Below are 27,866 nucleotides of genomic sequence, written 5' to 3' on the forward strand. Positions count from 1 at the left end.
AAATTTGAGCAGAGAAGATATATTTTAAATTTCAAGAAAAAAAATGAAGAAAAAATACATTTGCTAATTCTTACCCCGGGGCTCTTTGTGTCATATTAAATAAAACTTTTTTTTCTCCTACGCCTGGAAAAGTACAGTTTTACCACAGTGTGTCCAGAGCTGTCGCCTTCAAACTCTTCAGCTACCGCAAACCTTTTATTTTAGTACAGTCTTTACAGTATTGACACTTTTCGTCTGCACTTTTCTGTACAGTTCAAGACAATACAAAGGGTATAGGTCAAAGGTCAGATGGACACGGCCGTGTCCCAGGATTGTGGGGACTCGTTAAAGCGAGGCCCCGGCAKCAGGGTGCTGGATCAAACTGCAGGACTACTCAAGTAAAAAAAAGAAAAACACAAAACATTGGCTTACAAGGGTACTGCAAATCTACATAAGCCATAAAAGCCATGCCACATTTACGCCCGACTGGGGCTAATTCTCTCTTAAAGGGACATGCGCACAGTTTACAAACAGAGGAGGCAAAAAGACTTCTGGGAAAGCAGCAGGGCTGGGAAAGTCTTCAAAACTGCACCCACTAATAATATCTGTTTGCATTTTTTTTTAAAGTGACTTTTGCTAACCAAAATAAATGGTTAATTTTGTACTGCTTCATCATTTTTTTTTAGATTATTGTTTTTTATTTCACAAGTAACCCAATGTTCCCAACCCTGTAAAGCAGTGAGCGTTGCAGACCAGTCACATGCACATGATGGGAAATGTTCAGCTAGACACATGGGTGCTAACCTCTGACCTCTGGCTGCTGGCTGAACGTCAAACCCCATAGCAGGCTGCTGCGAGGGGGAGCAGACCCRCCTGCACGTCCAGCGAAAGCACCATTTAACCAGAAATGTTGCAAAAAGGTGGGGTTTCTTTTCCACGTTGGGCCTTGTCCTGTGCTTTGACTGCAGCTGAAAGTTGCAAACGTTTCTCAGTTCCTGCGGACGGCAGAAGCTTGTCACTTTGCGTCTATGAAGTCTGCGAACGTTTGACAGTGAGCAATATGTGATCCTTTTTGTTTTTTTCTTTTTACAGCTGAGAGAAATTTTCTTTTTTTTTTTTTCTGTTGTACATAATACGATTTGTTGCGCAAAAATGGGTATGCGCACAGACTGGAAGCATAATGTTGCGGAGAACATGCAATTTGAGTATACAGCGGAGCAAAAAGCGAAGCTTCCCACGGTTTTCTTGTCATGAAACGTCATCCGTCACTGTTTGTTTCGCATCTTCAAGCACGCGTCTCTTTCTTCGAGTGTGGTTTGTTTCCCAGCAGGGCGTCGATCTCAGTGATGGTCTGTGGTGTCATTTGGGATAAAATCTGGAGGGAGGGRGGAAAGAAACAGGGCAGTTTGAATAGCACTCTGTAATGTTTATCTTTTGCTTTAAACAACTGTGTCTATATGTGTGTTGCCTTGCAGAGAAGCTCATGTGACTTGAACCTTTTCAAACATTGGCCCAATTTTTAAAAAAGTGATGTTAGCTTATTAAATGGTTCCCAGCTAAATACATAAAATAAACCATATCAGTCTCATTCAATAAAACAATCAGTTTCATCAGCCTCAAACYCTAATGAGTCACTAAAAGATAAATCATTAAACTATTGGTAATCGCACTAAAGGGATATTTCACTAGCGAGAAATAAATGAACAAATATGAAATCCAAAAAAGACTTAAAGAGGATTTTTGGTTGGGAATGAATGTTCAGCTTTTCTTGATACAAGTTCTCTCTCTCTTTTTCTCTCTCTGAGGTAAACTCATAGTAAATGTGCGTAATTTGCATTCTTCAGTCGCCCTTTTCTGTCTCGGAACCGGCTCGGGCTCAGAGAAGCCGCGGTTTACCCGAGGAGGTTTCCCCGAGGAGGTTTCCCCGAGGCCGGGAGGCTGTCTGCTGCGTTGTAAGAAATGCGAGAAAGAAAACTTCCTCGAAAAGATTTGGGAGAATAAAAACAGCACAGCCAAATTTTGAGCTAGTTTGGATTTGTTTGTTGACTTGACTGAGCTCTTCCTCAACACTCTTCTTTGCACTCTGACTCCCATCTCCAGAAAGGTGCAAKGAAAAATAAGCAGTCATATTTTTTTWAAAAAACCATTTGTTCAATTCAATATAGAGAATTCATAACATCCCCGGTTAGAGTACCGCCCTCCGGACCGGCAGGTCCYTTCAGAGTCTGAGATTTTACTCTTAGAGGAGAACATGTGAAATATATTCACATGTGTTTTTAACATTTTATCAAAGCCACTCATAAAACCAGCAAAGCACCATGGATTACCTACAAATTGAATTGTTTTCTTGTTGAGTTTATGTTTTTGTTTAGTTTAGTTTTTTCTTTCTGTTGCCTTTCATTTTGTTGATCTGCATATTTCCTTCTATTGTATATGACTGTTTTTTTAATTAAATGAATATCAAACTAAAAAAATAACAATTTCCTCTATCAGTGAGCATATCAGAGCCTCAGACTGACAAGTCGCTGTTTCATTTTGCACAGATAATTCAGTCAAATTGATTAATTATGTCGTCAATATAATAGKGTAGTATGGAGAGATATGTAGTTTTTCCGCTCTGCCCAAGTCYTTTGCAGCCTCTAAAAGYTTTTCCTGGATAAACAAAAACAAAATRTGGAGGGTGTTCAAGTGGTATCAGCATTTTTGCGAGGCTCAGCAGAAAGAATACCGAGAAAAAAGGAGAAACGTTTTACCCGGAGAGCGCCGAGGTTCTCCAGTAGCTGGTCAGTGTTAGAAACACCCAGAAGCACAGAGCTGACACCCTCACTTCGCAAACACCAGGCTGCAGAAGATAAACACAAAACCATGAGCTGCTGACTTACTTTGAAGCACTTTTCCTTATTCCTTCAGTGCGCAGGATCCAAATGGCAAATTTGCAAAAAACTGGCCAGAGTACGAGAAAAAGCTAAACGATGTTTGCATTTGGTGTGGGGATGATGGCACAGCTGAGAACATGCTAAGGCAACTTTCCAGAGGAATATACAGAGTAGATCAGATGAGATGTCCTGATGAGGAACATCACAGTAAACAGCTGCGCCAAAGATAAAAACAATTAATGAAAGTGCACTTTAAATAGATGCAGAACAAATCTTTGTCTCGACAGTTTCTGAAGATCAATGGGGGGAAAACTAAATCTAAAAATACCCAGAAATGTTTTCAGAATCAAACATTTAAGATTATGCAAAAATAAATAAAWAAATAAATAAATATCCCGAGGTCTCACAAATTAAAATAAGAAATGATGAGTGGTGTAGTTAAACAGCAGCTTATTGTGATCATGCTAATAACAAGTCAGTACCTGTCATTGCATTAGTGAGAGCGAATAGCCCACATAAACAACTGCTTACCTAATCCTGACCATGTCTAACCTGAAGAAAGGCACCTGATAGAAAATCTACCAGATTTCAGACACGACTTTCTTCTCACACATCACTGACATGAAAGTGGACATGTTTTATGTTGTCGTCATGAAACCAGACCCTTTGCCGTGGTACCTATGGCTAACTGAGCGGCGGTGCAGCCCAGTCTGTCTGCCAGTAGATGGAGCTCCTTGATTTTCGCCAGCTGCCTTCTGCCTTCCTCGCTGTTCACTCGCTCCTTCAGCCACTGGTATCCCTTCAGCAGAGGCAACATTGAGGAAAATCAGTGACTTTTGCATAGGCAGACTGCTGAGGTAGAGAAACATAACCAGGCTTATTCTGAGCGAGAGAAGTCCCCGACGAGAGCCGCTTAAATCAAACTGACCTTCATCGCTGCTCTGGAGCACTCGGGCACGCCGTCGCTGTACTTCCCTGTGATTAATCCACAAGCAAGTGGAGACCAGGTCATCGCCCCCACACCTGAGAGAGAGCGAGAGAGAGAGAGAACAATGAAACCCAGTGAAACAAAACGAAGCCTTTATTAAACTCATCCGAGTGGCCAAAAGTGTAGGAACGTGGACGCCTCACCGATCTTGTGGTAGAGTTCAGGAAGCTGCACCTCCACTTTATCCCTCTGGAAATAGTGATACTCTGCCTGCTCACACACAGGTGGGATCAGGTTGAACTGACGCGCAACGGAGTACGCTTCCTGGAGGCCGAAACAGAGCCAGAATGAGCAAAGAGGAGAGCTGAAAACAATGAATTAGTATCGACTGCGGTTTTCTGAGTGTGCACCATGATCTCCATTGCGCTCCAGCGGGAGGTTCCCCAGTACATGGCCATGCCCTGGTTTATTACAAATGTCATGGCCCGAACAATCTCTGCAAAAATCACAGCGTTAAGCCGGTTATTAAAGATCACACCTCTTGAAGTTACGCTTTATTGACAAATATGTTAGATGCGTCTAAAACGGACCTTCCATCGGACTGTTCACGTCATTTCTGTTGGCAAAAACTAAGTCCACATAATCGAGTTGGAGCCTTGATAAGGATCCTCGTAAACCTGAGAAAAACAGCGGTAAGGCATTTAGATTGATACACTCAATTAGGCACAAATGTGTTTTAAGAAAAAGCTTTAATTTGCTGCTGATAACCACATAAGAGCAATGCACACAGGTAGCTGTAGTGTTCACACACCTCATAGATCTTTAGTAAAAAAAAAAAGTTTTATGAAGAAAATCTCTGAGTTGAACATTGATCTTATCATTCAAAACATTTGGAATTACAAGCAAGTTGCTGCATTTTAAAGAAGATACAGCCTCCCAGGTTTTGGAGAAGACATTTTACTTTGACTAGAATTAGTGAAAAACAGAAAAAAAAAAATTCAAGAGATGAAATTGCTCGTCAGTTGTGGGTTTGTGTTTAATGATGTAAAGCACTTTGAAATGCCTTGCTGCTGAAATGTGCCATACAAATAACATTTGATTGATTGATGAATACATTTAAAAAAATATTAAGGCTTTTTTAATTCAACTAAGAAATTTAGGCAGATGTGTCGCGAAATATACCAAAACAACGTAGAAGGAGAATCTAATATGGAAACTGCTTTTGTGAACATTTTATGAAAAATGGCCTTTTGAAAATTAATTAGAACCTTACCAATATTTATTAGCATCTCTGCTCATTTTTGTATGTTTTTATTGAGATTTTGATCATTTCTCTGGTGTGGAGATCCATGTTTTCGAGGTCGGAAGGCCACCTTCCCATCACCCTAATTTTTAGACTCTTTGCGGGAACAAAGCCATGATTCAGGCTAACCTAAAACATTAACGTTATGTCCAGGCAGAAGAAACATGTTGATTGAATTTAGAAATTAACTAGAGCCCTGTCCCTTATTCTTATACAGATTATTAAAAGTCACATGTACGGTAGCTTTTATTGTTCAATTTAAACAAAATTGAACTCCTTCCTACTGGAGGAAAGAAATTAATTTCCTTTTATTTGTTTAGATTGTTTGTTTGCATCTCATAATTTACCTGTCGGTTGTTTTTCAGGCTCTCTGACATTTTAACTCGCTGACGTACTGTGCTTTATATTTCTCCTCTGCTATTCTGTATGTTCTAATTTAAGCGTAATGAAAAGACTGAGAAGAGACTCAGATGTAATTGTAGGTTAAAATACTTGAATGTTAAGAGCAGAATGTGTCTCACCTTCAATGATGTGCTTTCGGGAGAGTCCTCGCTCTGTTTCTGCTCTGTGCAGTGATAAAAACAGACTATAAGGTTATATGGAAAGTATTGAGGAAACAATAAATCCGTAGAGTTGGACTTACTGGCCTCCCCAGTAGATTTTTGTTGTGATGACAAAACTTGAGCGCCTAAAAAAGGGGACACAACTGTGAGTTTACATCTATAAACCCTAAAAGGAGAAAGCCTATTTTAATTTGGCTTATTTCTTCTCATCGGGTGGAGTAAGAAGTTCAAAAAGGAATATTCCCTCTGTTCACTATGTTGCAGTGAAACTTGGGCAACAAGGTTCTGATCTGGGAGTTTATTCACATATTGTATGATGTTTATTTAATGGTTTTATAGTTTGCATTAGGTCAAAGCTCTATAGTTTTCTAAAGTGCATAAATTTCCCTTGAGATTGGGTTTAAAAGCAATGTGATGCATTTAGAGGAGGGATTATCAGCAAATGTTTAACATGAATTAACAACAAAAACAACATTCGTAGGCATTTTACATCCATGTGAGTCAGACAGAAAAAAAAAGATTCACATCACCTCCACCCTTTCTTTTTGATAATGTTCCCCAGGGTGATTTCCGCTCTGTGGAGAAACAAACCAGAGATTAGTCTTTTTTTTTTTTTTTTTTTAAATCCTGCGCTTGCATGAAACCATTCGGAAATTCAACATATTTTAGATGTACAATTTTCTTGGTTTGTTTCTCACAAAAAAGAATGATAGATGTAACGATTGCTGAAAAGATGGAAGAAAAAGTAGATGATGGAGTCTGACCTTCCAGAGGCGTAGACCTCTGCCGTGTCAAACAGGTTGACTCCATTTTCATAAGCCAGGGCCATCAGGTTCTCCGCCATCTGCGGGAACGCAAGCAATCAGAAAAGTTTGGAGACGACCTACACGTTCACGGCAGCACATGAAAGTTATACAAGTAGAAATAAAATCCCTACAGAAATGTGTTAGTTCTGCAAAACCCAGTGGGAGAGGAAACAGAAACCAGCAGAGCTGCACTCACCTCATCAGAGATCTGAGATCCAAATGTCACCCAGGTGCCTGAATAGCAGGAGACGGCTCGTTGGTGTGGAGGATTTTAAAGAGAGATTAATTTTTCAGCGCCTTCAAACCCAACTTACCTAACCCGAGGCAGGATACACGAAGGCCGGACTTCCCCAGGTTCCTGTGAAACAAAACAGAGACAAACCACTTCATGAGCGGACATTTAGTTCTTTGATCGTTTGTTTGTCTTAAAGCTAAAGACAATATGCTATATGTTGTTCATATATCGGATGAACAACATGAAAGAAAATGGAAAAAAGCCTTAAAATTTTTATTGCAGTGAAAAAAGTATGAAGGCAGATGCAGAAAATTGAACATTATTTAAAAGAATTATCATCAGAAAGTGAGACTGCCTGTTTAAAACCTACATTTGTGCCTTCAGGTATGGCAAATTGATGCCAAAAAGCAGTAATCTTAGAGAAGCAAATGTTGTTGCCAATCAATCTGGCAAGGTTTCTACTTCCACTTCCAAAAAAAAAAAAATGTTTGTATCCAGCAGTGAGAAACATTATTCACACCTGGAAACTATTCAAGACAGCTGGACAACTATCTGAAGCACGAAATAAAATCCACAGAAGAGCTGAGAAAGGAAGAAATCAGGGCTTTTTTTGGATTCACTCAGTCAGGGTCCAAGCATTAATCAGGCTCAAATGTTGCATCTGACCTAAACAAAGTAAAACCCACGTCTTCCCTTCACAAGGAACAATTATCACTGACTGATGAACTTCACTAGATGAAAGAGACGGAAAAGAAGAGAAAAACACTTAAAACAATAAAACAAATGTGAAATCTGTATAATTTTCTTTAAAGGGTGGTATTGTGTATTTTTCAAGCACATAGTGCCATTTTACAGCACAATCAAGAAACTATCAAGGTTTCTGCCAGTGTATTATAAGCCTGGCGGGCCACCAGGTTTTACTTAAGTCACCACCAGACTAATTATTGATTATTTATTTAAGTTTTTTTTTTAAAAATTGCATTTTTTAAGACTGCATAGTTGGTGTTCAGGTATTAATCTTCCAATATTCCAATAACACATAATTATCAAGTGATATTTTCAAATTTCCTGTCAATTTAAAAAAGATTTTAACTCAAAAACATGACGGGATGCTGGATGAATGACTGCCCTGGAGCTCAACCACCAGGCTTAGCAAGTTTTCTAGGAAACCTTGAACTATGTTACCTTCACTTGTGTAAAAACATACATCAAATAAAGCTTAAAAGAAATGTAAATTCGCAATTTAACTCCTTGAAATTGGGCGTCTGTCTCTTTAAGAAGCTCCTGCTTTTTCCGACACTCCTGTCATCACAACAGCATTCCTCCATTCAGCCTTTGACGTCATTCTGAGGAGTGTTGCACTGAGAAGTCATTCTTTATCATCTGCTGATGATCTTAGCAGATGCGTAGCTTCACCAGGTGTTTGCTAACTGCTGCTGCCGCTAGTCTGGAGGGGCACAGGGCGGAGCTCGGTGAGAGCAAGCGTTTCTGCACCCTGAGCGGTTGCCATGGGAGATTAAAGGATCAAAGCAACAGTCCAGTCATGATTTTGATGAGGGAATAACATTATAACATCACTTAAACCTCAAAAAAGTTGATTTTACATAATACTGCATGCTTAACGTCAAAATTAAACGATACTTTGTATCAAAGTGACAAAATGAGGAAGAGTTAAAAAGGTGTAAGAACCTTTGCATGGCATTGAATACTACCTCTATTCTAGGCATGAACTCTTCCTCTGCAGCTGAAGTGAAAGTCTGTTCTGCCCGAGGTTAAGTTTGATAACTCTGCCTAATTATTTTTGAATAGGCGACCTTTATTCGTTATATGTGAACAGTTGTGTGGGTCACTAAAACCACTCCGGGGGGGCAGCTGGAGATCAGCTCCTGCTAAAAGCTTCTCTGGTCTTTACTATAAATGACCCAAAATGCCCCATAAGCTATAGAGGAGTCCATTACCCAGCTTGCCACCTCTGATTATCCAGACAGCAGAGTGTTGAAGGCTTTGGCAGGGAGAAGCAGAGAGCTGCATCTCAAACAGCAGCCTGTGCAGCTGAAGCTGACGTGGGCTTCATGCTTGCTCTCCTCCTGTTCCTCCTCCTTTAAGCTCGCTCTCCCCCATCCCAATTAGCCGAGGAGCCAGCTGGAGGGACAGCAGAACTGCGGTGAAACTCATCGCTGCTCGTCTTTTCATCTCCTCCCCTCCTCTGCCTGTCTGCCTGCGTCCGCACACAAACGGCCAAATGCAGACAGACAGACTGTCAAAGCATTTAGACACAGCCAAACGAGTCCCGCTTTTATTGTCCCGGTCTATTTTTAAATGCTGGACGTGGAACTATTTTTAGCCCCCCCCTCCCCTGCATATGTAAGCGTTTGCGTGTGCAGCATTTGTCGGTGTATGTGCGTGGGGGTGTCAGATGCAAAGTGTTTATGCCATTGCATTAAACCACGTCAAAATACCGCGCAGGTGAAAGGCCGGGGATGACAGATGAAGGGAAATGTGTTTGTGGGCCTCGTGCGTCGCTAAATCCTTGTATGGTGATCTGGCTCTGGTTCATCAGGCAACAACAGCTCTGCTCCTTTCACACTGAGGGAGTTCATGTAAACAAGTGGCTTTTCTTTCAGAGCAGATGTCAGATCAGTTATTTATTCATATTTTCACTTGTTTTAAATCGGTTTTTCTGTCTTCATTTCTTTCTTTTTTCACATAACAGTATGATGCGAGGTCGCTGTCTTTCTTTGCATGCGACTGGCCGCATAGTGAGCCCAGTAAAATAAGCTACTGTCCCTGCCTGCGCGGATTTTAAGCTAAACATTCAGCTCTTCCTGATGGAAATCAGCGGACTCGTTTGCTGCAAAGAGTTTATTTACGGAGAACGTGTCACCGTCACGCCAGTCATGTTACTTTGAGGTTTATAATTATACATCTGAAGCGCTCTTATCTGTAACAGAGAACAAGTTTAGTTGTAGTAATAGTATCCATAAGCACTGTTCTTACTGGATATTCTTGTTACAAGTCTTGGCAAACATTTAAAACGGTTGATTTTCTTGCACAGAGCTGCCTTTAACTCATTAACACAATTATTTACTTCAAATCTGTGTTGAGTTTGGAGTCAAACCCTGAGGGGTTTATCTACTCCATAACCAGCTTGCATGTGTGTTTAGGACCAACATCCTTTACGGACATCCTGTTGGGTCCAAGGATGTCCTGCAACTTTTAAATCTGTCTGTCCTTCTACACACCTGAGTTAAATAATGAGGTCATTATCAGGACGCTGGAGAACTTGACTTCATCCTGAGGAGGAAATTCAGACATTTGATAAATCTGTGTTGGACCAGGGACATCTTAAAGTTGCAGGACGTCGTCCCTTAAAGACTGAATGTAGTTTTCTTTTTCATTACTCCATCCACTTAAAGCTACCGAAATACTGCTCGCTGCTGCCACCACCAGGCTTAACAGGTAGTGCATTTGTTTTGTTTGAAACCCTTACATTAACTTCTTCAAACATATGTCTTATCAGAAGAAGCTCAATATTTGCCTCATTTGACTGTAAAGACCTCAGGATAAACAAAGCTGGCTGAAAATAAGAACCCAATTCCTATTGTAAATTTGGTGGGTAATTTTATGATGTTTAGGTTTATATAAAAGAAAAAAACAACCAATAAAAATAAATAATACCATTTATGATAAGAGGACATATAAGTTATGTCAGAAGCTCATTTATAGCAACTAGAAGTGCATGTGTCTCTGCAACATTTTGAGAGTTTTAACACTTTTTCAGTTAGAGAAACTGGAGTGTATTGTTTCTTCTTTCCAAAATTCATTTGCTGTGAAATCACTTCACTGTTGGGAGGGCGAAAAAAAGCTGTTCAAATGCATAATTAAAAGCCCACATTATTATCCCTGTAGCTAAATTTCTAAGCTGAATGTGCGTGCAGTCGCTCTGAGAGAAACTTTCAGGAAAACTGTAAGGTGTGTTGCGTTTTCGCAGCCTGTTATTTAGCCCAGGGCTGTCTTCCACCGGCGAAGCAGAACAACACCAGCCTCTTTCCATACTTTCCTCTTCAAATTGCTCCACAATGACAAACACAAAGGTTATTATGTGCGACAAGCACAAAAACAAAACATGAGTCAGCATTAGAAGAATGTCAAGCATCCAAGAGAGCCGTTACACAACTGCAAGTCTCCCTTTTGTCTGTACGCTTGCATCCAATACGCCCGTTAAGGATGGGAGTGCGTGATGCGAGTGTGTGGCATGTTTTGCCGAGCGTTGCGAGTTATTGCATTGTTGCCGGGAGCCGAATGCAATGGCGTGCAGAACTGGGCGAACTGTGCTGATTGCCGTGTCCCATAAAATCGTATTTTGTTTGTTTATTTCTGGGCAGCGGAGGACGTCATCGTTCCTGTGTGTGACAGCTAACCCTTCCACCGCCTTCCCCCCTACACACACACACACACACACACACAACCACCATCCTCTTCCTCCTCCTCCTCCTCCTCCCACTCTTAACTCCACAGCTCTCTGCAGTGCTGCAGTCTGCTGAATTACTATCAGAGAGTCTGGAGAGACACATGCTCACTCCTTTCCTCTCGCCACCTCCGTCATGCCTCTTCCACTGTATCACCAGCACACACATTCGCGCACACGTCAGCAGACTGCTCAGCCCATATTTTGAAAAAAAAAAAAAAAAAAAAAAAAAAAACAAAACGGACAAAATCCTTAATGTGCAGGCTGACAGTTGTGAACGTTCACGCTCAGTGGGAATTGCGCTGGAACGCAGGGACAGATCTACATGTGGACACGCATGAATGCACTCGTGAGCAGGGCACACAGATGCTTCTCTGTGGCCTCTGAAAGTGCGGCTTCCCGCGTTCTCCTCCTGTGTTTGTTCGTTCATTTCTGATTTCCTGCTGCCATACATCACAATATCCAAATAAGATGATTACAAAGACCGGGATCTTCCGTGCATAAATTGTTAATGAGGGGAAAAGGAAAGAGACACAGGGAGAGAAGTAGACACACACACACACACACGCACGCACACGCACGCACGCACACACACACGCACACACGCACACACACGCACACAGGTGCGTTGTCATGGTGTAGTCAGCATTTTAACCTGTGCTGACATTTACACTTAGTTCTCACCCCAGACAGAAGGAAGGTGCTGGATACAGATGGTTAGGTGCAGATGATGGAGATTTTCTTTTCCCCCTTGCAGTTGTCATAAAATGCCACACACATGCTGAGCAGGCTTTTCTCCAGAGGGAAGCACAACTAGATATTAATAACAACCGTGTGTGTGTGTGTGTGTGTGTGTGCGCGCGCGTGCATGCGTGTTTGTGTGTATGTGTTGGTGCTTATATGAGCATTTTCTGAACACTAGCTGTGGGAAGATGGTGGAGAGTCTGTTGTCTTTTAATAACGCCGTGTTCCAAGCTCTGAAGGGTCAGTTCGCCCAAAATTAGATTTTTTTTTTTCTCACATACTGAATGTTATTTTTTTTTATATTTTTGCCACCTGTTCATGGTTTTCAAACTTATTAGCTCCACTCAGAGATGGGAGGAGGGGAGCCATCGCCTCGGTTCTGTTGATTCTGGATTTGGACTTCACATTTTCTCACGTCACATCCGCAGAACTTCACTTTATTTATTCATGGGATTTTATGTGATGATACTTTAGATTAGTAGAAAATCAGAACTATCTAAAATAGTGTGGCATGCATTTGCATTCAGGCCCCTTTTAAGCCAATTCCCAGATGTAACATACAACACAGCACCTTGGAATCTATTAGTGTCATTTAATCACAGGATAAAAACATCTGCGATCCCATATTGGCTGCTTTGAAAATGTCAGCCACTAGTTTTCAAGTATAGTAGTGCATTTTTCTTTGGAAGTCCAGAAATATGTGAATTTCTTTCAAATAATTTGAAAGAAAACTGGTGGGCTTGCAGAGAAATTAAAATTAGATAAGAAAACCTGTTAGTGGGATTAAAAAACTTGACATTGGGTTTTAGATTCACGACCCTAAATCTACACCTAGAGCGTTTAGATTGGAAAAGACGATATATTATGCACATGTACCATCTGTAGTTAAAGTCTGGCTTTAAATAAGAATCCTCGCACTTCAGAATTATGTGCTGGTCTAATACATCCATTTATCTATCCATCCATATAATACAGTTAATACCACAATTCCTAAAAAGTAATCTCCTTCTTTGAACACAATGCAGGGTCAAAATTAAACAAATAAAGCCAGTCCTTCAGCTCTTTAGCAGATTCTGTGTCAATTTATTTTATTGGCTGGACGAGACTGTTTTAATTCTGACATGAGGGTTTTGTTTAAAACTCAAACTATTTATAACACTTGGTTTTTTTGCGTGTTATGTGAAGATATTTTATTCTGAGATGTACAAAAGACAGTTTTACAAGTAGGTCTGTACTATTTATAAAATACACATGCTGAGAGTGAAGCAAGTGGGAAAAAGGCCAAAAATCGCTCACTTTCCCTCGCATGCAGGCATAGGCACACAATCTCAGCCGCCCTCCTCCGATTCTACAGTAACCATAACATTTTCTCGGCCGTCGTGACTCTTCTCAGCTCAGAATACATTTATTAAAGCCGCCTGGCGTTGGGAGATATATTTATGGTAATAGACCTTTCAAATAAAAAGGCATATTAATAAATGTGTGTGTGGCTCCGTCCCTGGTTGAAGATGGGGACGGAACATCAAGTCAATTTCAGAGTCATATCCACAATTCAAGAGTTAATAAAATTGATTGTGTGAAAAGGTCACCACCCTGCGCTGCTGTTTGATTTCTGGCAGACAGAGGAAGACGAATACATTGATGTGTCATTTTCCCTAGACGGCTACCTCGTAAATGACAACTCAATGAATTAATAACGATGAAAAATAGCCAGTGGAGTGGAGTTTATCCTACTGAAGCCTCAGAGATCTAAACAGTTCTGCTGCTTTGGACTCGTTATATTTTAAACTCTGTGTTTATTTTGAGGAGTTTAAAGTCGGGTTGAATTCAGACTTTGCTTAAGGTTCTCAAGAGGAAAACGTTTTCTCAAACTGCCTTGCAAGGCGTCTCCTTATGTGGTACTCAGAAGACGTAGAGTTTTCTCTGTTGTTCAATAACTTCATATTTGTGTTTTGAACTGCCTCATGGCTGTGCTATAATATGCTATAAAGTTATAATATGCTTATAATGTGCTATAAAGTAAACTTAATTGATATGTACAAGGTACAAAGATAATGCAGTCAGGATATCAGGATATTCTGTTAATGTCAATCGCACTTTTTTTTCTTTGGGAAGGAAAAAGGTGTAGGTCTGTTGGAAAAGAATATTTTAGTAACCGATGTTTTAGTAGTACAGATTATTGGTCAACAGATTATATTTACGATTAATCGAGTAATCAGAATACTCTCTCTCTTTCTCTCTCCTGTTTTTATCTGCTCACCTGTATAAATACAGCGGCATCACTCTTCCCACCGTTCGCTTTCACACGGTCGCCTCGCGGAGGACAAAAGCTGCCGTACCTCAAGCATCGCGCCAAGCAATTTCAGATTGCTCAGCGGTCCCCAAAAATCGATGAAAACCCGTAAAATTCGACGCTATGCTGCTAGCACTTAGCAACAACTTACAGGTGGAAGTGAGAGCGCTGCCCAATGTAAATAATGACCCGGCCGTAAAACGGTGCGCTAAATAATAAAGCATAATTTGACAAAGATAAATTTTCCTTGAGGAATTTTAATAATGGAGGTGCTCGAATAATTCGAGGAATCGTTTTAGCCCTAACAAGGAGACTGTTACCTAGTTTTACTCCTTTTTCGTTGGACTAACTTCAGAGAGAGCTTTCTCTCGTCACAATCCGTCAGTCTCTGAGGAAAAGGTTGCTCTTCCTCTCTTTCAGTTGTGAGATGTGTGAGGCATTTCTTGAATGGATATCCAGCTTGAAGTCACCCAACACCTTCTGATGGTTTCCTAGGTTTAGGACGTCCCCATTTCTTAAAAATAAATAAGCCGTTTGTGGATTTATTGGTATGTTTGGAGTTCCTGTCATGCTTTTTGCATACGGTCTCCTACACCAAACTAAATCTCCGCAATGTGAACATGGCAAACTGTCTTCTAAATAAATGATGGACGCTTCGTTAAGTGGAATAACTGAGGGGCGTCACATGGAGCAGTGATTAGGGCAGGTGCCACATCCTGAGTTCGACTCCTCACCCTCACTTCTCTCTGCCCACTTCCTGTCTGATTACCGTTTAAAAAAGGCCACAAAGTGCAAAGCATCATCCAGATGCTGTCAGCGTGTGATAAGATAAGCATGCGCTATTAATATAAGTCTTCAGCAGGGAAATAGTGCTTAAATTAGTGCTTGTTGGGTGGCACTTGGTTCTAAAAATATTATTTGGGACAAAAACAGTGAAATGCTACTAACAATATGCAGCCACACAGAAGAGCAACTGGCTAACGATGCTAACTTTTTGAAATTAATACATTCAAAAGCTAACTGTTTTAGCATAGGTTGTACAGTAACATTACAAGAAGATTTAATGAAATATAAACCAAAGGAAGTACAAATAAATGATGTATCACTACAGTGTTTACTACATTTTAAATATCTGGCAGCCATATTGGATTCTGAGGTGAGAATAATGACTCTCTAACCTGGAGTCATGACTTCAGGAGTCCTTCCTGTTTATTTTTCCAACCTTGAATGAGAAAATTTTCATCCTTCAGCTTAAGAAGCAGATGTGAACTTTTAAAAACGTCTTTATGAAACAGACTGCAGTCACCTACAACATGTTCAAGGTTAAGCTGATAAACAAAATGTTAGACTTCATTTCTAAATCTCTGTCTGAGCCCATCCGGACTCAGAGGAAAACATCCATGTCTGACTTTGACGAGACCGCTAATTCAGTGGAAGTGATGAGTATTTTCTGGCTCTGATTATGATGGTGGCGGTCCAGAGCAGCCCTGCTGACGACTGCAGCCGTCAGCTGTTAATTATTGACAAATCCATCCCTCGTCAAACAACGCTGACCCAGAGGTCGCCTCACATTTTGAGGGGATTAAGTTATCTGCTTTTATGTACTTCTTCACAAGCTGTTAAGCACAGGTAATCAAAGTACAGTTTGGGTAAATGATTTAAAATGAGAAATTCCAGGATTGAGATTAGGATTTAACTGCAGGTGACAAAATAAGTGGGCAGAAAAAAAGAAGAAGAAAAAAACATCTCATAAGTCGGGTCCTTTTTTGATCACGTGCCAGGCTGAAATGAAGCAAGTGAAGATACAGTGGGGGCTTCGCCTGAGACATGCTGGCCCTCATGGTGAGTCACTAATCTGTTCATCCAACTGGAAACTCGGCTACAAAAACCCAGAGACTGGAAGAGAGAGGAGAGCTGAAGGTCAGAGCTCCAGCAGCTGCACTCTGTGATCTGTGAGCCACACGAAGCATTTGTTTCCCTCTGATTATTAATCACTGGAACAATACAAGGCCAGATTGCGTAATTACAATTTAATTTATAATGATGATGATGATGACGACTCTACTATATGAAATGAATCTGTTTTTGTTTTTTTTTAACGAGTGCTTGGGATTTATTAGGTTACAATCAGGGCTTGTAAGTAAATGAGTCTTGCTTGAGCTGTGTGTACAATCACTTAAAGAAAAACACTTTTACTTATATATGTTGCCATATATATAATAACAGTGACATATTATGACTAATACTAACAAGTTCACATGTTTTATGCAATGCAAGCGACATTTCAGTGGACACTTCTATCGAAAATTGATTACATTTTACTTTAGTGGTGATCTACTGCTAGATGAAACTGAATATATAAAGGTGAAATAGATGAGATATTGTAACCTTTGTAAAATGTAACTCCATCATTCTTTCCTAATGCAGTAAATACAAACTTCTATTGTTTTCAATATTTAACTTTTCAAATAAAAATGTGGTGTGTGCATGTATTCAACCCTAAATTTAAAAAATGACTTCAGAAATGACCTAAATTCAGAAGCCTAATGCATTTCACCAGTGGATAATTAAATCTCAGCACCTGCAGCTTTTCTGTGTAGACTTCAGAGGTTTGTAAGACTCCATTACCGTCATGAAACCCAAGTAATAAAGTTATGGCCTAATTARTTGTGCATTCCCAAAGACACTGGAGACATATAATCGAAGGTGCTCCAGTCAGACATGACAATAATTAAACTTTTTCACCTACATCCGATATGCTTTGTGGTAGGAAAGTAACACTGCACTTCACCCATCTCATTGTGACACACGGTGGGGGTAGAATCATGCTGTGGAGATGGTTCTCCTCAGATTGGATGAGAAATATCTGGAAGAAACTTGGCGGAGGTTTTTAGAGACTTTGTAGTAAGATAAGATTTGAAGCTGGATGTGTTTGTGAGTGAAGCTAGTGGAAGTATATCACTTCCTTAAATGTCATTGTTTTTATGAACAGAACCTCATTTTAACCCAAAAGACCTGCAGCTGTGATAACACCAAAACTTGGTGAATGAAAATACGCAGCGACATTTTAATCCACTGCTTAGCGTTTGTTTGGTCTGATCATAAAAAGTTCAAGTAAAAACCGCTGAGGCCGTAACTTGATAAAATGTGAAAAGTTCCAGGGTTATGAAGAAGCCTTTTCCCAAGGAACCGAAGGTTAAAATGTCAGAACGTGTTACATTGTGATAGACCACTTGGAGGCAGATTATTCAAGAATACTAAAATATTCATTTGAGAAACTGTGAGAAAGTTTTGCTGCACGGAAGGCAAAGACCTCACACTTCAACGCAGCGGCAGGATGTCCGTCTGTCTGCCTGTCTTTAATTTTTCCTGATGTTCTGAAGTTCTTTCAAACATTATTTACGCTTGAATTGTGTTTGACTTTTGCTTTTTCTTTGCATGGTGAATGCTTCGCTACTCACATAAACTGTGTTTTTCTCCTGCATTAATGTAAAGGCATGCAGATGACTGCTGCTGCGACGATTTGCCCGGCAGCCATGAACTCATCAACATCTGTTTGGAACCGTGGCACAACAGGCTATTTTGCATATCGGCAATTTACAGACAGAGGACAAAGATGTTGAAACTGGCATTACTTGCAGAAGTGAGCAACAAGCATTTTCCCAAAAAATGTAAATTAAAGGTTTTGCAAAAATACTGGAAAGAGTTGATATCTTACTAGATATCTAAAATCTAGAGATTAAAGCTGACGCCTATATCAAAACCAACTCCAATCTATATACCATATACGTTAACAGTTTATAGTGTCTTACAAACCTTTAAAAAACATGTCATGGAAATGGAAATAATTTCCAAAAAGCCCAAAACCTTTGTGGTTGTAACGAGGTCAAAAGTAAAAAGGTTTAAGAGTTATGAACATGTCTTCAATCCACTGCTGTATGTGAAGAAATAAGGTCTCTATAGCCCAGTTTCCCTGTGAGGAATCTGACTCAAGAGCATCACAAGAAGACTTGAACACACAGAAACACCAGAATGCCAGATTTCTCAGTAAGAAAGCTGGAGTCAAGGGCTGCAGGGAGTCATGGGAGTTACGGCCAGACAGCAGGGCCCGTCGTCTGTCACCTGCCGGTGACTGACGAGTAGCGAGTTTAATCAGATGTAGGAAGTGGCTTAGAAAACATGTAGTCAAACAGGGCGAGTGGAGGCAAAGATGTGAGCCATCTGGAAAATGGGATTAGATCAAAATTCACTACCAACTGTTCACTTCTGCTCTCGTGCAGCACTCGTTTGGCTTCAATCAGTGTCATGCTAGGCTGCCCTCCCAGATCGGCTCAGAAATAAACTGTCTCATCTGAGCAGTGCGCGGACATGTTTGCGCGCTCTTCGTCGGGGAGATTTTAATATCCACCTCATCTAGAATACAGCCTGATGATGCTGGAGCAAAGACCGGGCTCAGTAACACAGAGGGCTGATAAGAACGACAGCCACGCTTACTGATTAGAGAGAATGAAAGAGGAAAAAAAAAAAAAAACTAAAGGCAGTGCCTGGGGAGTTGCCAATGGCAACCCTAGCTGTCCATATGCTGTATAGACTTATTGTGCCRCTGCGCTCCCTATTAGTGACACTCCTTTGAAGAAAGCAGAGCAAGCAGAATAATCTGACGACATCAGAAGTGCGAGTGCAGTTCTAAAAAGGACGAGCCGCTAAAGGAGATATCCCAGTTTCGTTTTGAGCCTCATTCCCTTTTTAAGCATCCAATTAAATGAACCAAATTGCCTGAAGAGAATGGCAGGAATTCAATCAACCTGATTACTAGAAAAACAGGTCATTAAAACTCTCCTCCGAGTTACTGGCTGTTCCAGTCAAACTAAACGAAACACATGAACTGGGTTCGGTATCAAACTGCATGCTTGGGTTTTTTTTTTTGGTACGACTGGGTCTCACACCCCTTTAAGAATCCCCCTGTGCGTCAAAGCTGCATGAGCTGCTGTTCTTATCGCGGCGAAGGCTCAAATCCGTCAAACCAAACCGAATCAGACACCAACAGGGCTTTCCGTGCTGGTTTATCTCGTCAAAATTTCGTTCCGCCTTCGTGACTCAGAGCTGGATTCTGCAACTAAGGTTTTCCGTMGCTCAGTTGAAATGCTGTTTTATGGGAAAGGAATGCTTTCAAAGCTGAGTGACCCGGAGAGATGCTGCAGAAAGCTGTTACTGCTGTAAGGATTTGTATTAATCTGCAGCAAGAGGCCAGGCMGAGATCTGCATTAAGTCAAGAGGGCTGTTTGCTGTGGATTATGCTTTTATGTCCATCAGCATAAGCATTTCTAGGTTTTCATGTCATATTTTAACGTTAAGAGAAAGTGCTCACTCTGAGGGCTGCTCCTCATCCAGCTAATGGATAATATGTAGGTGGCGCTCGCAGGTAATCAGAAGCAAATTGGTTACATTTCACCTCATGCTCACCTGAGCAAAAAGTCTGATCGAAATGGAGACAGAAAGGCTTGAGCTTATCACCTGTAAGTGTGATTTGGTTGGAACAGGGTCTAAAAAATGTCTTAAATGAAAAATAATTTGAGTTTTAGACTTTTAAATATCTTAAATATGCTCTGACCTTTTTATGCCATGTTTTATGTTGTCTTTTATTGGGATTTAGACTATTAATCCAATTGGTTTTGGAGCTTCTTTGTTTTGTTTTTGGGAGAAATATTTTGGTAGCATTCTTTCATTGTGTGAGTTTTGTATTTGGACATTATTATGTCGCTTACTAAAGTAGGAAACAGTRAATAACCCTACAGGAAGCAATTTAAAATCAGGCAGGTAGCACCAAGACGAAGTGAAAAAAAGTCTCCTCTTCCTACCAAATCTGATTTATTGTAGTTTATTTTAGGAAATCAAATCAAATTTGTCTTTATGCAAGCTGCCTTTTCATGGGAAATTAGTATTTTTGTTCAGGTTTGGTTTRTAAACAGGGAATTAGCTAAGAAACAGCATCTATTTTGGAACTTATTTTATACTAAGTTTGAAAGTTTGAAGCTAAGTAATGTGCATGTGAAATGACTGGAGTCACATGTCAGAGGAAAAAATATGTTTTGCAAAAAAGTTATAATTGACTTGGTTCAGATATTAAACATATACATATCACCTATCAGTATATGTAGGGGCTTTATCTGAAAAAAGCTGATGTTAGTGGATGTGAACTGTGTAAAGTTTCASAGTTTGCTACTGCAAAGCATTTACTGACTGCCAGATTTAACCTCCAGGTCATGATTTTCACAAAACCTATAGAGTCAGAAAACATGCAGAAAACACACAGGAACAGACCATTTCCAGTGCTGTTGCACAAACCATACGCACTTGCAAAATAGCCAACTGAGTCAGTTTGGAAGTGGAGGACAAGGACAATTTAAACAACATTTATGATTGGTTTGTAGCCAAAAGGTCCCACAATCCAAGAACAAGAGTGTGGAGTTATTTGGTGTCTCTAAATTGCCTTGCGATTATGTGCATGGACGGATGTTTGTTCTGTGTGTCTCTTTGTTGCCTGGTGATTGACTGGTGACCTTTCCAGGGTGTCCCTCACTTAACAACCTCGAGCTCGGTGTCTGAAAGCTTTTTAGATTTTACAAAATGGCCACATACTTTGATAGAAAAAAGACAAAGTGACCAAAAACGGTTGGCTTACAGCATACAAAGCAGAGCAATACAGAACCAACCACTATAAATAAAGTAAAATAGACGTAACTTGGCTGAGAAAAAACTGGCATCCCTTCCTGTCAACTCTTGTGAAGGTGTCAATAATTATTATTCAGATATGAACATCAGTCAAAACTCCAAAGATAGCCATACAGTTTTCCAACACTACCRTTCTGATGATACTTCTTGGGAAGCAAAGGGTCTGACGCTCACAATTCTTTTACTGGAAAATGTATACATGATAAATATATAAATATATATGTTTAGGCTGCTTTAGCAGACTGGGTTTGGTCAGTACAGTCGATGTGTTAGGTGGCAGGGAAAGTACTGATGGATGGACTCACAGATGGTATTCAAGCATTAACTGGTGTGACTTCCCCTTGAAAAGTAAATGGTCTGGATTTGTATGGCACTTTATCAGTCATTCACCAATTCACACACTGATGGTGSCGAGCTACTGGATAGTAGCCACAGCTACCATCTGACAGGTGGAATTGAACCAGTAACACKCCGATTTAGAGATKTACTCTTACCACCGTTGCCATCATCGTAGTAATCGATGACTGCCCACAGAGGGAAGATATTAAGATATTCTGAGTGGTGGTAATTATAATTCTTTAAGAAAAACTGGAAGTACTGTCAGGTCAAAGTGAACAACTAATCGCTCCCTCTGTGTCCAGCCCCCAGCCTCTGCTCTGCTCCTGTGGCCCGTACTCACCTGTACTTCATGTTRGTGTGCCGCCCRATGGCCTCCTTCATGTGGGCATGGCCCTGTGGAGTCTGCCGGGACCCGGGGCCCTCCCTGTTCTTCACYGAGCCTTGGGAGACGTGGTTACCGTTACCCCCCTGTCCACCACCACCTCCTCCCCCTCCTCCGCTGCTACCTCCTCCYGATCCGCTGCCRCCACCTCCTCCTCCACCGCCACCGCCACCTCCTCCACCAACTCCTCCGCTGCTTCCTCCTGGAGGTGGGGCGGTGCGAAGGCCACAGAGCCGGTCCTCACTGCGGCTCTTCAGGTTGTGCTCAGTGCATGCGAAGGAGACCTGCATCCTGACCTCTGCTCTGYCCTGCACCGACAGTCAGAGACGTGGGGGGGCCTTTTTTTTGTTGTCGTCGTTGTTGGAGGAGCGGAGTAAAACGGSCAGTAATGTCTACAAACCACTGGTTCTGTTGTGGCAGCGCAGAGATGCTCATACAAAGGGCTCAGACAGGGCAGGTCAGAGATTTTGGCAGGGAGCTGGTGCGAGCAGGCAAGACTCCAGCCTCTAACATGACACACACCGAGTTACCGTCTGCTCTGTCTCCTTTCTGTTAATGCAGAGCTGGCCAAGGGGGACTCTGAGAGTTTTCACACGCACAAGATGCATCGGGGCTGCCCTCCAACAACCATCAGGAGGGGGGTTGTAATCTCTCAGCAGTCCTCAGACGAATGTGGGGATGTGGCGGCTCCCAGGAAGCCCCTGCGCTGTGCTGTGATGGATGCCCTTCCCCACATACATGCACCGGCTCCTTCGGCTTGTGTTGGGTGATACAGCACTTGCCAGCTTGCTGTTTTTCTCTTCAGCTAAGGCTACTTGAGTCTGTCTTGAGCTGAGGAGCTGCCGCAGCAGGAGAGACACAATCACAGCCACTGGCATCCTCACTCCAAGCGTCAAAAAAAGGCATCTTTTTTTTTTTTTTTTTTATTGTTGTCACTGTAATTAACGCAGAGCTGGAGGGGGTTAAAAAAAAGAGACTTTAGTGGCTCCAATTTACATCGCGAAGGAGGAGAGTCCCGTACAGGATTCACACATTCAAAGCCCGCCGATGCAGCATCATCCTCACCATCCTCACCATCCTCATCATCATCGCTTCACGCAGCACCAAACTGATGCAAGGAAAGGAAATGGGCAGCGAAATTCAGCGGCGTTACCTTTAGCGCATCAAGTTGCTCATATACCGGCAGCAGCGGCTGCTGTGGGGGTTTCCTGCGTGGCGGCAGAATCTCACGGTGCACGGAGGAGAAAAAAATGCCGGCATACTGGCCTCTCTCTCTCCCTCCCCACCAACACCTCCTCCAAAATAAAAAATCAGCTGCAGCAGGCGGGGTTTTTTTTGTTTTGTTTTGTTTGGGGTTTTTTAAGGCGTCGATCCCGCTTGTCGGCTCTCCTTCAGTTTTCTTCTGTCAGTCCCAGGATTTTTTTTCTCCGTTTGCAGTAGCGCCAAAATGTTCACGACACAGAAGCAGTGTGATGGTTTGGTGGGTAACTCTGTGCGTGCCGTGTGTGTGTTGCTCTCTCTCAGTCTCTGTCTCTCCTCCCGGGTGGACTCTCTACATTTTTCATCACAATCTGTGTTGCTACTGCTGTGACAACACTTCTTTCTTCACATCTTGAAGCCAAATTAATGGTTCCCAACCGTGTGCGTGTCCCCACCCCTACAAAATCCGTCACATTCACTCCCAAAGGACCTGACATGGCATTAGTTATTCTGTTTTTACCTTTTTTTTTTTTTTTTTTTTTTTTATAAATCCAAACAGAATGGAAGGAGAACATTTTTAAGCATCAGTTTTCACCAATTCAATAAGTTTGCGGTTTTTTTTTTTTTTTTTTTTTTTTTTTTTGCTCTCCTCCTGGTTTTTCCACACGTGGCTCCCTGTTTTTAATTTTTCTGCCACACCCATTCTCTAAAGCAAAACAGCAGGAAGATTATTGGATTCAGAGAAATAATCTTGTTATAGTAGAAAATCTCACGCCTATTAAATGTAAGAAAAAACAAGCCCTTGTTTTCATTACTCAAGTAAAAATTGATCAATTAAAAATGTATTGTGTTTAACATGTTTGTTTTTTTTCCTCTGAGGTTTCAATTAATTTAATAACTACTACCACTCCTCAGTTTATATTTTGTGTGACCCAATTTTTCCTTTAACATTTTAAAGGCTTGGAGTAAACTTCTCTATGGATAGAAGATGTCCAAAATGAGGTCCGCAGGCTATTTGTGGTACATGGAATGATTTTCTGGAGACAGCTACAGCCACAGTTCGAAAATTACATACATTTTTTTCCTTAGGAAGTCAGTAGAAGCTAACTTTTTAAAGGCTTTACGCGTCTTTATTTGAAGTGCATTGTCTAAGCTTCACATATTACTTTGTGTTACTGTATGTGTCATCAAATTAATCTCAAACAGATGGGTTATTAGCTGCCCAGGGAGTGGAAGTAGTCCCTCTGAGGCTGTGTTTAAAGCCTTGGCTGCTAAGTCCTTGGGGAAAAATGTCAATCCTGCATTCATTAGTTCCTACATTCATGTTTTAAATCAGTTTGTAGCCCCAGAGCAGATTGTGAGGCACTGAGCAGCTGGATGTGACGCTGATTGACCCATTTGAGGACGTGTAGAAGCTGGGATGGGCAGGTTTCCAGGTGTACAGACCTCATATTATGATAGTTTTAGAACAAGTTGTTGTGTCTGTTCAAAGGTCAAGTAATCACCTGGAACCTTCATCATCACATTGACCTTGTCTTTGTTTCTTCCTTCCATCACTTCATGCAGCAATAACAACGTCTCCATTTCCAACAGGGCTGATTTCAGGAGCATATTGCAACAAATTATAATTAATTTACAACATTTCACCCAAAGTATGAAAAGTGCTCAATAAATAAAGTTTGATTCAGTGATTGTTTGAATCTTTATGCCCTTTTGGTCAATTTTAAGGTTGCAGATCTGCATTTGAGAGAAAATATATTTGACATGCGCTAATAGTCTGTGAAAAAACATTTTATACTTAGATATGCATTATCTACATGCAGACAAATGCATGGCTTACAGCAGGGGTGTCAACTTCTTTTTCACTTAGAGCCACAGCAAAATGGTGAATGTCCTCAAAGAGTCAGTTATGGCAAAATGTACAAATAAAACTACCTAAACTGTTAAAATAATGCATACATTTCACAAAATAGAAATAATATAGCCTTCTGTGTATTCAATGAGTACTTCAATTATTTATTGATTGGTGTAATTCGGCAATATACAAGTAAAAACTGATTTGATTTGACAGATGAAATAATATTTAACCACACAACTGTTGAAGTTCTATTTATGTTTTTATAGGACCACATAAACAGCTGTGGTGGACCAGATTTGGCCCACGGGCCTTGAGTTTGACACATGCGGTGGAGTGTTTGGACAAATGTGTGTGTTATTAATGCATGTATCCAGGCTGTCTCAGCATCAGTGCTCATTACAAAGGTGTTTCTTTTTTAGCTGTTATTCTCCAGGAACTTCAAAGTCTCAACGAGAGATGAAAGGCCGACCTGAAAGGTGAGGCTGTTTCTCATTCGCAGGCGGATACAACCTGCACCAATCAAATGCTCCAGATCTGCTTTTCATTTGATAGCCTCTGATTAAAAATAGAAATTGTGTGATGTGTGAGACTAATTTCCTGACGAGCGACATGCTGTGCGGCTTTTCTGATCTGCCTCAAAAATAAATCGCACCTTTTAAGCCTCTCTAGTGATCATTATCTGATCCATATAGTCAGAAAGGACAGCAAATAATGCTTTATAGTCATAAAAATGTCCAACTTTCAAAGATGAAATGATGCATTAAGACTTATTACTGTTGGTTAAAAATGTAGGTTTCCTGAATTGACTCTTACCAGAGAGGATGATAATTAGTATCTGTCTTGCGGTTTACTTTAAAAACGACTCACCTTCCTGTCAAGTTATGATTCAGTGCAGAAATAAAAAGATTTCATACTATTTGATGCCTCATCCATCCTGAATAAACTGAGCATAAAGGGAAAACAAATATGACAAATATAAGGGATGACTGCATACATTAAAGACATAAAATTAATTGTTCCCCTGTGTGTTGCCGTCAACCATGGCTAACACTGCCACCTAGAGGCGACGTGACAGGTTTCCAAGTGTTTCTGCCATATTGTGACTTGAGTTATACTGTTAGCTCTAAAACTCAAAGGATGGGGACCTTGGAGGCCTCTTCCTCAGATAGTTAAACCTCCTCAGCTGACTCCTTTCAGAGGAGCAGCAGGTTTGCTCTGAGCTCCCTGAGGATGACGAAGCTCTTCGTCGTCTCTAAGGCTGAATCCTGCAGAGGAAGCTCATTACAGCGGCTTGCATCCAGCGTCCCTTGGTCATATTACATGTTGCGATTGTTATGATGCAATCAAAAACCTAATTTTACTTTATTGGGATTTTCTCCGATTGTCCAACAAACAGCAGTGCATAATTCAGAAACAGAAGGAAACGAATTTACGCAACTAAAAAAAAAATGTAGTCGGATTTGTGTTCAGTCCTCCTTTCTGCTGAAATCCTGAAATGAAATCTTGAGCAACCAATTACCTTTGCCCAATTTAAAGCATAGTAGAGGCAGCATCATGCTTCGGGTAGGCTTTTGTTCAGCTGGGGAACAGGGAAGCTGATCAGAGGTAATAGGAGGAAGATAGAGGTAAATACTGAGAAAGACTTGAGACCTGGAGGTGGGTGTACACCTTCATCCAGAGATTATTAGTCAGAATGGCCCGGTCAAAGTACAGCCTTAAACTGAATTGGAAATTTGCAGCAACATCGATGCTAACTGCTACTCTCCATCTGAGTTAGAATAAAAGAATAGAATAGAAACAGACCTGAGAAATTCAGGTGTAACAACAGCAACAGATTTAAAGTTTCCCACAAAAAGTTCTTAAAGTCTTAAAAATAGTATATAAAAAAAAAACAAGACTAACAATAGCAGTGATATTCCGTACAAGACTACAGTGTAGAATAGTGTAGAGTTTTGAGCAATTCAGTGTCCAAATGTGCAAAATTGTTAGAGACATGGCTCAAAAGACTTGTAGATGTAATTGCACTGACTTGACAAAATGGTGAAACATTTTTGCAGGATGTGAAAACTTTTGCAAGGCAATGTAAGCAAAACACACCAGAGAGGCAACATACGCCCTGCTGCCACGGATCTGTGTCTTCTAATCTTGTTTTTCATTCCAGGGCGACACAGAACTGCAGGCTTTCACATCCCATTTAATCTGAGCACTTTAAACGGAAAGAGCCACGTAACGAACTAATCCCCGTCTGCCGCTGTCCAACGCACGCATCATTAACAATGAACTTCTGCACCGATGATATTGACCCCATGATTCCGTCGTTGGAGGTCAAAATTAGACATTGACTCATGTGCGAGTCCCATTAGTCTTCTGTGGTTCCAGCTGCATTTACTCAGTGGCCTCTCTGCTCTTAAACCACATCAAACATTTCTTTCTAGGTCACCAGTGAAGAGAGAGAGAGAGAGAAAAAAAAATCTGCAAATATAGTTGGTTTTTTTTCCACTCACTGCAACATTGATGTCTCAGTACTTGTCCCTCTCACCTGTATGGCATAGCCGAGCGCTCGGACTCACACTCAGCCAGGGACAGGCCACACTCCCTGAGGAACAGCTCCAGTCGCCGTCGCTCCACCAGCCGGTGGGCTGCCTCCAGGATCTGGGATGCCAAGGCCTCCGACTCTGTCTTCCGCTCTGGGGTCTTGCTGCTCCTGGTTCCGGTCTTGGCGACGATGCTGGTTGAGGAAGCGGACGCCTTGGGCTTCTTGCTGATGCCGTAGAGGTCCTCCACGGAGTATTTCCCCCCTTTGCCTCCTCCGCTGGCACCGCGACTGGCGAACATCGTTAATCCGGATTCGGGCTTCCTGAGTCGGACTGATTAAAACTGCTCTTCCGCCTCTGCTCTGCTCACTTTTTTACCTGCTTCCATCATCTACCTCTGAGTTTGAAAAGAAAACAACAAGGCAGTGCTATTTTTGAGAGACTCTCGGAGATCTGAAACGTCCGGCCCGAGGAAGTCTGGCGTCAAAACTGCTAAAAAAACCGAGATCTTAAAGCTCTTGGAACATGTCAAAACGCAATGATTCCTCCTTTGTGGAGTTTATATCCAAAATAAACCAAAGCCGGTCCTGAAGTGTCAGGCAGCGGCAAGCAGTCACAAAGAACGA

At 41.2% G+C, this 27,866-nt stretch overlaps 1 protein-coding gene across 2 annotated transcripts; it reads right to left on the minus strand.

Annotated features, from left to right (window-relative positions):
* LOC103475842 (voltage-gated potassium channel subunit beta-2) lies at positions 1-27,866 on the minus strand. Of its 2 annotated transcripts, none has more exons than XM_008427760.2 (14): positions 27,246-27,866; positions 6,770-6,813; positions 6,652-6,689; positions 6,414-6,493; positions 6,180-6,224; positions 5,730-5,774; positions 5,608-5,651; positions 4,374-4,460; positions 4,194-4,279; positions 3,987-4,107; positions 3,784-3,878; positions 3,534-3,654; positions 2,733-2,821; positions 1-1,354 (listed from the first exon to the last, which is right to left on the minus strand). In XM_008427760.2, the coding sequence occupies exons 1-14, from the start codon at positions 27,539-27,541 to the stop codon at positions 1,265-1,267; spliced, it is 1,281 nt and encodes a 426-aa protein (XP_008425982.1). In that variant the 5' UTR covers positions 27,542-27,866; the 3' UTR covers positions 1-1,264. The 2 variants fall into 2 exon arrangements, with proteins under 2 accessions (XP_008425982.1, XP_008425981.1); XM_008427759.2 differs by lacking the exon at positions 27,246-27,866 and adding an exon at positions 21,607-23,320.

Source organism: Poecilia reticulata, linkage group LG14, assembly GCF_000633615.1.
Source record: "Poecilia reticulata strain Guanapo linkage group LG14, Guppy_female_1.0+MT, whole genome shotgun sequence".
NCBI lineage: Eukaryota > Metazoa > Chordata > Actinopteri > Cyprinodontiformes > Poeciliidae > Poecilia > Poecilia reticulata.